At 42.9% G+C, this 11,031-nt stretch overlaps 1 protein-coding gene across 1 annotated transcript in view; it reads right to left on the reverse strand.

Moving 5' to 3' along the window:
- LOC147620299 (uncharacterized) overlaps positions 1 to 10,420 on the reverse strand; it is a 43,043-nt gene extending 32,623 nt beyond the window's left edge. Inside the window, exon 1 of the mRNA XM_086772616.1 lies at positions 10,161 to 10,420. Within this exon, the coding sequence (XP_086628742.1) occupies positions 10,161 to 10,420 (260 nt within the window). The remainder of the gene's footprint in view (positions 1 to 10,160) is intronic.
- Between the last annotated feature and the right edge of the window lie 611 nt (positions 10,421 to 11,031).

Consider the following 11,031-nt stretch of genomic DNA (forward strand, 5'->3'; position numbering starts at 1 on the left):
GGATACGCAGGCTATTTCAAATGCAAAACTGTGGCATGCACGTTTTGGTCATCTGAATTTTGCAAGTTTGCTGTGCCTGCAGAAATCTGAAATGGTGTCTTCTTTGCCTAAGCTTGAGGCACCTGTCAAGCATGTTTGTGAGGGCTGCATATTGGGTAAAATGCAGCGTGCTTCCTTTCCCAAAGATGGATCAGTGAGAGCTGAACGCAGATTGCAGCTTGTTCATAGTGATGTTTGTGGTCCCATGCAAACTCCATCATTTGGAAACTACCTTTACTTCGTGACTTTCATTGATGATTTTACCAGGCATGCATGGGTATATCCTTTGAAGGCAAAGTCCGAAGTGTTTTTGTGCTTCAAACAGTTTTTGGTTATGGCTGAAAATGTGTCAGAAAGTAAGATGGGCACCCTCCGTTCAGATCGAGGGGGGGAGTATATGTCTTCAGAATTTACTGCATTTCTGGCTGAGCGTGGGATAAAACACCAATGTACAGTGCCGTATACACCACAGCAAAATGGTGTGGCTGAGAGAAAAAACAGGTCTCTCATGGAAATGGCAAGATGTATGGTTAAGAGTCAAAGTCTACCACATGGTTTTTGGCTTGAGGCTGTTATGTGTGCCACTTATGTACTAAACAGGTGTCCCACCAAAGCATTACAGGTTGTCACTCCATATGAGGCTTGGCATAGCCGCAAGCCATCTGTTGGCCATTTACGTGTTTTTGGTTCCCTGGCATATGCATTAGTGCCTGTGCAACATCGCAGAAAATTGGATGACAAAGCTGTCAAATGTATTTTTGTTGGATATAGTGCTGAGAGCAAAGGCTATCGTTTGTATCATCCACAGACAAAGCGCATTTTGGTTAGCCGTGATGTTGTATTTGTGGAAGATGCAGTTCAGCCCTTGGTTTCATGTACTAAGGAGACAGATATCAGCTCACGTGATGTCTATGATACATTGTTGCCTCTTTTCAGTGGTGCACAGTCAAGTGCAATACCTCATGAGGCAGTCTTTCAGCCTATGCAGGTTTTAAATGATGGCACAGATCAGCCTATATCTGATGCAGATGTGCATGATGCACTTGAGGATGAGAGACAAGAGATTGAGGGCTCTAGGAATATGCCTAGATGGCTGGTGCAGACTTTGCGTGACAGCAAGTTGGATGCCCCTTTGTCTAGTCGCACTCGTTCTGGCTCTCATGGTGCCTCTTATGCGTCAGATTGTTATGCATTGGCTGTTTCTAGTATGTGCGATGAAAGTGAGCCTGTTTCATTTGATGAGGCACAAAGTTCAGAAAATTGGATGGCTGCTATGCAAGCAGAATACGATGCTATTATGAAGAATAGTACATGGTCTTTATGTGACTTGCCCCCTGGCAAGAAAGCCATTGGCACTAAGTGGGTATACAAATTGAAGCGTAAGCCTGATGGCACAGTGGATCGCCATAAGGCTAGGCTTGTTGCAAAAGGTTATGCTCAAGAGAAGGGCATTGATTTTGATGAGACTTTTGCTCCCACATGTCGTATGACCACTGTTCGTAGCATCTGTGCATTAGCAGCTCATAATGGTTGGAATGTACATCAGCTGGACATAAAGACTGCGTTCTTAAATGGAGATTTGCATGAGGAGGTGTATGTATCGCAGCCTCGTGGTTTTGTTCAAAGAGGGCAGGAAAACAAAGTGTGCAGGTTAAAAAAGGCTTTATATGGTTTAAAGCAAGCTCCACGAGCTTGGTATGAAAAAATACATGCATATTTGACTGCACATGGGTTTCAGAATAGTCCAACAGAAAGCACTTTGTATGTTAAACGTGTGGATGGTGTACATCTAATCATTGCTCTCTATGTCGATGACATGCTGCTCACAGGACCAAATGAGAGTCATATTGCTGATTTTAAGGCTGATTTGAATGCCTCTTTTGAGATGTCAGATTTGGGGCATTTGCATCATTATTTGGGGATACAATTTAAACAGTGTGATGGAGGTATTGCTTTGTGTCAGACAAAGTATATTGAAACATTGTTGCGGAGATTTGGCCTTGAAGACTGCAAGCCTATTGCTACTCCAATGGAGACAGGTTTGAAGTTGAGTCTTCATGATGCTGGAGATCACTTTGATGTCACACTCTATCAGACAGCTGTGGGTTGCCTCATTTATGTATGCATTACGAGGCCAGACATTCAGTTTGCAGTCTCACAGGTGAGCAGATTTATGCATAGCCCAGGCATTAAGCATTGGCAGGCAGTGAAGCGTATCTTTCGCTATTTGAGTGGTACTCGGCATCTTGGGTTGTTTTATCCCAAGGGGGGATCATTGCCGCCAGATTTACATGCTTTTTCAGATTCTGACTGGGCTGGTTGTTATGACACACGCGTGTCCACGAGTGGTTTTTGCTTCATGCTTGGAAGCTCATGCATATCATGGTTGAGCAAGAAGCAGCCTACTGTGGCCACTTCTAGTTGTGAAGCTGAGTACAGGGCAGCTTTCACAGCTACGGTTGAGTGTGTGTGGCTCAGACGCCTTATGGTTGATTTGGGTGTTGGGCAGCCATCTGCCACCACCATCTTCACTGACAGTCAGAGCGCATTGGCAGTTGCGCGGAACCCAGTGTTCCATGCTCGTACGAAGCACATTGAGGTGCACTACCATTATGTCAGGGAGAGACTCTCTGCAGGAGAGATCAGTTTGGCTTATGTGCCAACACAGGATAACCTTGCAGACCTTTTCACAAAGGCTCTGCCTCGTGAGAAGTTCGAAGCTTTTCGCAAAGCTTTGGGCTTACTCCCTTTTGTGGATTCGTCCACATAGCTAGACACTTCCCTATACATGAGTGCTAGCTCTTGTTCACCGCATCACTCCAGGGGGGATTTGTTACCATATTATAGTAGTGATGTGTGTGAACACACTTAGGACCGCCGGGGCACTTTTTCCCTCACTAGGAGGTTTTTTCCCCCGTGCATTGTATATACGCCCATAATCTTCTAGGGCTTGTTAACTTTCATTTTTGGCACTCATAATACACTACTGTGTTGTGCTCAAGCTTCCTCATCTTCTTGAAGTTGTGTGTGCATTCCTGCAACCCTAATTCCAACATATATTTGATATAAGATTTCTTTACGCATCTATTTATGCATAAATTCCATTTTAAGGAGAATAACACTTTCGAAATAAAAATCAATCTTTTATGCATCTTCCTATGCATAAATTGATTTTAAATGAAAATGACACTTTTGAATTAAAATTCAATCTTTTATGCTTCTTCTTATGCATAAAATCAAAATGGATGAAAATAACTCTTTTGAACTAAAAAAAAGATTTCTTATGCATCTTTCTATGCATAAAATCAATTTAGTAGGAATTACACTTTTAGAATAAAAAAATTTCTCTTATGCATCTAATTTATGCATAAAATTATTTATGATGAAAATCACTCTTTTGAATTAAAAATAAAATTCTTTATGCATCTTTCTATGCATAAAATAAGAATTAATAAAAATAACACTTTTTGGATTAATTAAATTCTTTATGCATCTATCCATGCATAAATCCAATTTAGTAAGAATTACACTTTTAGAATAAAAGAATTTCTCTTATGCATCTTATTTATGCATAAAATCCATTTATGATGAAAATCACACTTTTAATATAAAAATTATATCCTTTATGCATATGTTTATGCATACAATTCGTTTATGATGAAAATCATTCTTTTAATATAAAAGAATTTCTTTTATGCATAAAATCATTTATGAGATAAAAATCTCACTTTTATAAATAAAGTATTTCTAGTATTTCTAGCATACTTTCACTCTACTTCCCTGTTTTGCAGACGGTCTACCACAACAACCCTATCGAGCTTACCATACCATAGCTTCCGAGGACGGAATCTACATCAGGAAGGGGGGCATGTTAACCTATGACGGCGGACATTGAGACGTACTATGTTTTACGTCATTAATTTAAATATTCTGAGTCATGGGCCGGGCTTGTCGGCACCATATGTTAAGGATAAAGGGATTGGGTGATCGCCGATGAGAGGCGCACCTTGAATATCAGCAGGGTAAGGGTTAGGGTCGGCCGACCATGTATGGATGTCCATGTGTGAACGGCCAAGTCACCTATAAGAGTCAAATGTAACCCTAAAACCCTCATTCTCATGTGTTGAATACAAGAGTGCTCTTGCCTTATCTCCTTGGTTTCCTTCTCCTGCGTGTGAGAGAGAGAGAGAGAGAGAGAGAGAGAGAGCACTGTGTAGCGGCACGACGGCGGAGAGGCGGTAGAGCGGCGACGGCGGCTCCTTCTTCACTACGACGCGAGAATCCTTCACGGCGGTGGTTCTAGCGGTGAGTGACACACCTTTTGCATTCTATTTGAGCTTGCTTTCCTGGTTGTATGCTTGCAGCCATTCGTGGCTCGCATACGGTGCTCGGCAAGTCCCCAGCTACGACCTGTGCGGCAAAAGTGCACAAGCATCACGGGCATCCCACCATCTTTGATCTTCAGTCTCCAAGAGGCGGTGTTATAATGCCTGGCACAACTTGTGCCATAGTTTGAGTCGCCCTTGATGTCGAGGTGCCAGGAGTTGGTGTAGCAAGACGAGGCTCTTGCCCTGTGACAATCTGACGCTTCATAATTTCGTATAAATATTTTTAGGAAATTCATGTTGTAGAAAGTGTGTAGAATGCTTTGTTAGGACATCTAATGTTTTTTGACCAAATTTTGTGTTGCATGAATTTTTTTTGGGTTTTGGTCATTTTCAGGTAGTTGCCATTTTCGTGGGTGAGTTTTGATTAGGTTAGAGGTGGAGTTAGGAGAAGTTTTGTATGAGAGAGTTTTTCCATTTTGTACATAGAATAACGTTACTCGAGTGAAAATTTTGTGATTTGCAGTTCGTTTGGTGACTCCAAAGTGGTTTTTGAGTGGTTTTGTGCTAAAAATGTGCCTAGGTTTTCGCTCGAGACATTGCAAGTCCTAAACAACGGTCAAGGACGAAGATATAGCCTCGGATGAACAAATACAAAGTCGAAGAGGAGAATGGAACATTTAAGATGAGCTATCGAGCATCATCATCGGGTCACCGAGGCGCAAGTGGTGCACCATGAGAAAGGGCTGATTCCTGGGTGTTAAAAAAAACGTAATTTCATGGGAATGATGATCGCATGTGAATAAGGCTTCCTGAACATGCTTTTCCAAAAAAAGACTACATCGCCAAAAATATGGCATGCAATTCGAGAAAGCCCAAAAAGGGGGCTACTTTTAGCTTTTCGTGGGAAAAGAAGAGGAACTTAGAGAAAACCGAAGAAGAAGAAGATTATGAGTGTGTGTGTGTGTGGGTGCGAGTTTTTCATGAGAGTGAGAGTGCAAGTGAGATAGCTCGGGGGTGGTCGAGTAGTTCGAGCTCTTTCTTCCAAGAGTGCTTCATATCAATAAGAACTTTCTTGATAATATACAAAGTTGTTCTCTTTCTACCTCAAAATTTGTGCAAATTCTATTTTCTTTGAATTGTATTGTGATTTTTGAGCCAAATCCTAATCTCTCATAGCCCCTTGGCAGTTCAGAGATTCTACAGCATGAAACTCCATAATGAGTAATTGGGACCATCAAGTCGATCTTCAGTTGTCAAGCACCAAATCCACAAAGCTCAGTGGAAGTAGCTCTTTGCGACATCCTGTCGCAGTAGTATGAGATTTCCCAAAGTTGGAGAGAGAACTAGGAACAGGAAAGCCCCCCTTGAAGTGAGCTCTTGGGAAAATACGAGAAAAAGAGAGTTACAAGAGAGTGCACACAAGGCACCAGGATATGATGGGATTGAAGGTGCAATTGCAGAACTAGGAACAAGAAAGCCTCCCCTTGAAGTGAGCTCTTGGGAAAATATGAGAAAAAGAGAGTTACAAGAGAGTGCACACAAGGCACCAAGATATGACAGGATTGAAGGTGCAATCTCATAGAAGTTTACCAAAAATAGGGTGTATACTTGAGTGAGCTAACACAAGACTCCGAGAGTATTACACAAGAACAAGAGTGCCTATGGATGCTTCCATTTTAAAAAACTTTCACTAATGAACAAGAATCCCCAAATATGCAACACAAAGGCCTTGACTTTAACAAAAAAATTATGAAAGGAAAGCCCCAAAAAATAGCTTGTACCTCTGTGAACAAGATGCTGGTGTGAGCTGATATGTGTCTTCCCTCTTTCCATTAATCACACAAGGGACGTGAAGCTGAGTTGGAGCTGAGAACAGAGTAGAGCTAGAGCTCGAGCGTAGTGGCCCTCTTCCCTTTGCGCCCTACGTGGGCAGGCAACAAACTGAGGGAGTCTCGAGCTGGCGTGGTGTGGCAAACACGGCATAGGTGGCGGAGGCAGGAACGGGGTAGAGAGGGCACGCGCAGGCAATAGTCGAATAGAGGTGGCATGACCGGCATAGACCGCGGCGGTAGCGGGCATAGGCGACAGCCAAACGGAGGTGGCACGAGCAACATAGACATTAGTAGATGTTATGGGTTACCCCACCTCCAAGAGGGAACTCAATGCATTCACCTTAGGGAAGAGCAATAGAACACAACTATCGTAGAGGGAACTTACCAATGCTTCAAACTTGTGTCCCTTGAGGTCTCTAAGCTCACTTGAGAAGCTCCAATCCTCCAAGCTCCATCTCCACGCTGTCACCGTAGAGTTGCTCGCACCACCATATAAGGCAATCACTCTCTCTTACTCCTCAACACAAGCATGCAACCTACAAGTATAGAAGAGGCACAAGTGCTATAATGCTCTCTCTCAAGACACAAACAAAGCTCTCAATAGCACAAAGAGTCCATTCATTTGAGAAAATGCCTTATATACAATTGGCCCTTATTCACACTTGGGTGCCCAAAACTTACTTAACTAAGGCCTTGGGTGGCCAATATCTCATAATGTACAACTTTAATAGTGCCTCTGCATGACACTTATTAATGTCCTCAAATGGAGGAGCATATTTGTTAATCCAAAATGGGATTAACATCCCCCCTACCTGATGAAGGTTGTATCCTCGGAACCTGTTATCGAGGTTGAAAGACCTGGTCACCGAACTCATGAAACGATAAAAGCTACAGCGTGATTGAAGCTTTTTTAGGGTTCTTCTGAATGCCGAGTGTGATCTCCAAAACCCGATGTCGACCATGTCTTCGAATGTGACATGCATATAGGCTGGAAGACACCTTAGGAGGCGATAATAATACAACATCATGCCTCTATCATAGGGTCCTTGATTCATGTCGAAGTGTAGCTGCTCAGCATCATATCCATCATACCTTTCCTTGGGTTGATCTATTAGGACCATGAGCAATTTTAGGAATTGAACGCTGGCCACTATTGTCGAGTCCGGGATACGGTGCCATGCGTGTATCCAGTTCAACATGTGCTTCCTTTGCTGTCCTATATTTGTAAATGTGGCTGGCATGAAGATGGGGAAGTTATAACATACATGTGAATCTCGTTGCTTGGCCTCTTGAAACTCCAAAGGTGTCCATCTTCTTTTCAGTAGCATGTACAAGGGATCCACTCTTTGAGTTGGTGGCGCACACATATATTCATGGCTATATTCTGGGATTGTGAAGTACTCTTTTCTCCAATCTGACTGGATGCCAAAATCCTCCAGCTTGGGGTTTGTATCATCTATTATAATTGTTGTGTACCCCCCTCTTGTGTGGACTGGATGAGTCTTCCTCCATCTGCGGAAGCAATAACTGATCATAAATGTCACCATTTTTATTTCCAATAGATCGGCCAATTGTGGATTTGCTAACTTGGTACGTCGTGCCACATTAGACCATAAAGTGCCCTCTCTAGCCAAAGGCAAGAGCTCTTCTAATTCCGGTTGAGGTGCTCAAAGAGGGTACAATACATAGGGTTACTTTGTCGGTGTGGTGTGACATCTGAGTTGCTTCTGGTAAAATCCGTCGAGTTAGTTTAAAGGGCGTTATTTGCATTCACACCTTGAACATAAGTTTTGGCTTTAGCAGTGGATTCCCAGCCCCTATGAATCTTTTGTACAGCAGACAAGGACTCAAGAATAGTATCAGCAGTAAAAGATTCAATGGTGTCTTGTGGGAGAGTGTGACGTACCTCCTGAGTTTGCCGTGGGGGAGACAGGTCAGGTGCCGGTACCTCCTCCGGGGCGAGTGTTAGTGGGAAATTCTAAGGGTTGAAAAGGGAGAGTAGAAAAAATATAGTCTACTTGAGACTTGTCAGTAGTAGGCAGAGCATTTGGATACAGATTGGCGACATTAGAATATACAGGGTAAGTAGGGTTAAATGATGAACTTAAAGTTTCTTCCTGACCATGGCTTGAACTTGGGGGTGGGTGGCTAGGTTTGTGGAGTTTCATAAAATCTTGGAGCTCAGTTATATCCTCAAGATTTATGTTAGGATACTCAATATGTATTTTATCAAAAGTGTAGGATGTTGGTTAACATTGCTTCTAGATGCTTGTAGATATTATGATATAGTTTTAGAATACCAAAAGGATGATATAAAGAGATTCACATAGGTTTAAGTGCTGGTGGTGAGTATTGTAGGCATGAGCAGATGGCACCGCCATACCCGTTGTTCTTGCTCCCAAAGTGAAGCACTTGTGGCCGCAGCCCCTTCCAATCTAGCTTGTGGCAAAGTCAGGAGCTCATCCAGTCCCTCCACGGTTTCTTGAAATAAATTTTCATAATCCAGATTATGTAAGAAGGAAGTTTCTGGTATCACCTCCTCATTCTCCAGACATCTCCTTTTGCTTGGACTCGGTGTATCTTCAGCCCTTGGCCTGCTGCCTGTATCCCAGTGGCTCTTCCGTGAGTTGCACTGGGAGCAATGTAGATTCTTTAATCCTTGGGGTTCTGCTGGTGGCAATGCTTTTGGTTCAGAGACCTATCTCTGAGGCTTGCTCTCAAGGATTAGGCTCATCTCATCTGTTGGTTCTTGTCGTTGACTTCATTCTTGGATAGCCAGTTGACGTTCCAACTCTTGAATGCGTGAGTCCTTGGTGCTGAGAAGGTTTGAAATAGCTGTTTCTCTAACCAACTTGGTAGCATCCAACTTCTCAAAGTGCCTTGTTGCTTCTTCTTGCACTTGTCTGTAGCCTCTCTTCCCCGAGCCTCAGTAATCCTTTGAAGTCTTTCTGTAGCCAATTTTTGACTGTCTTGTAGTTGTTGTGTGACTTGCACCATCGCTTCTTGGTGTGCAATCATCATTCTTTGCATCTCTGATTGGTGCTAATGGTGTCATTAAGCACTCTACTCTTCTCCGCATTTGCTTTGTTGTTCTATTCTCTTTCTTGTTTGCAAGTGGTTTACTCTGTTTTCTTGCTTTCTTCAGAGTTAAGAATAGTGTTTGGATTTGGCCTTGTAGCTCTTCTTCCTTGGCTAGGGAAGTGTGCTTGAGCTCTTGTACCTGATGGGCATGGATAGCTGCTTACTCCTAGTTATGTGTGACTTCCTTCTGAAGTTGTTCTTGGCTTGCTTTAGCTGCGGTTTCAAATCTGTATTCTCTTTAATCCTTTGCACAATATGGGTTGCTTCTACCGTTTGTTAGGTGTTCTTGCACTGTTTGTACTTGGTTGTTTGCCTCTTGAACCTGCTTCCAAAGTGTGGCATTGCGATCATGAAGCATGTGGGCGTGAGAAGACGGCACCGCCATACCCATTGTTCTTGCTCCCAAAGTGAAGCACTTGTGGCTGCGGCCCCTTCCAATCTAGCTTGTGGCAAAGTCAGAAGCTTGTCCAGTCCCTCCACTGTTTCTTGAAAGAATTTTTCATAATCCAGATTATGTAAGAAGGAATTTTATGGTATCACCTCCTCGTTCTCCAGACATCTCCTTTTGCTTGGACTCAGTGTATCTTCAGCCCTTGGCCTTTTTCCTATATCTAGTGGCTCTTATGTGAGTTGCACTGGGAGTGATGTAGCTTCTTCGAGTCCTTTGGGGTTTTGCTGGTGGCAATGCCTTGGTTCAGGCTCTAGCTGCTGCAACCCCCTCGCAGGTGTGTCTGACATTGTGGAATTCTTTAGGGGAGACAGATTTTTGAAGATTAATTGGGGCGAGCTTTGAGGAGGAGTCATGTGCTGTACTTCTGTCCTCTCTTGATGTGTTGCCTCACTAACACTAGCTTCCTACTACCCTAGTACTTCTTAGTACGATTTTATTTCTTGCGTGAGTTCGGCCTCAATTCTATGTGTTTCTTCAGCAACATCTGGTATGAATCCCCTCATCTTTCTTTCAGTCTTCTTTTTCCTTCCTTTCTTAATCTCCTTCATTATCTCTTTAGTCTCCACCATGAGCACAGCTTGTCCTTGCATTTCCGTAGCAGTCAGTGTTAGGAGTGCCAATTGCATTCTTTCTTCTAGTTTTGGTTCTGGGAGAGGCCTTTGAGCCACATAGTTTAGTACCTGTGTCATCGGTACGGGTTGCAATTTTTGACTGATGGACCTTAAGGTAATTCTCCATCTCCCTGTGGATGTAGGAGGCCCAATCATCCTCCTTTTCCTTATGCACCTTTGCTATTTTGTTTAGTGGCACCCTGTTATACCTGTCCACTGGATTCGCATTATCACTAACATTGCCCTGCATACCTTTTCTGTGACTTCGTCCCTGATATTTTCATATTTGGCTCCATTAGAGTTGTACGAGCTCTTCAGCATTGCATCTAAGGAAATCTTGTTAAAGGCATATGTATGTATTTTCACTGGTGGTGGGAGGTGCAGATGGTAACAAGGTTAATTGTGATGGGAAGTGTGTTAGTGGTGTGAGCAATTAACAGCGTATATTAGCTGTGATATGATAGGGTCCAATTCTACTCATGATTAGGTTAAGTACCGTGAAAGTGCAAGTGTTAAGGCTGTGAAAGTGCAAGTGGTGAAGGGTAATCCCGTGAGAGTTAGTTTCGTGAGTTTGAATTTTGTGAGTTGGAATTCCGTGAGATTTAGTTACGTGAAATGGTAGTTTCATGAGATAGGATAAACCCGTGAAGGTTAGTTCTGTGAGTTAGAATTCCGTGAGTTGAAATTCC

Source organism: Cibotium barometz, chromosome 32 (genome assembly GCF_041138505.1).
Source record: "Cibotium barometz isolate CiBa-2024 chromosome 32, ASM4113850v1, whole genome shotgun sequence".
In the NCBI taxonomy this organism is placed as follows: domain Eukaryota; kingdom Viridiplantae; phylum Streptophyta; class Polypodiopsida; order Cyatheales; family Cibotiaceae; genus Cibotium; species Cibotium barometz.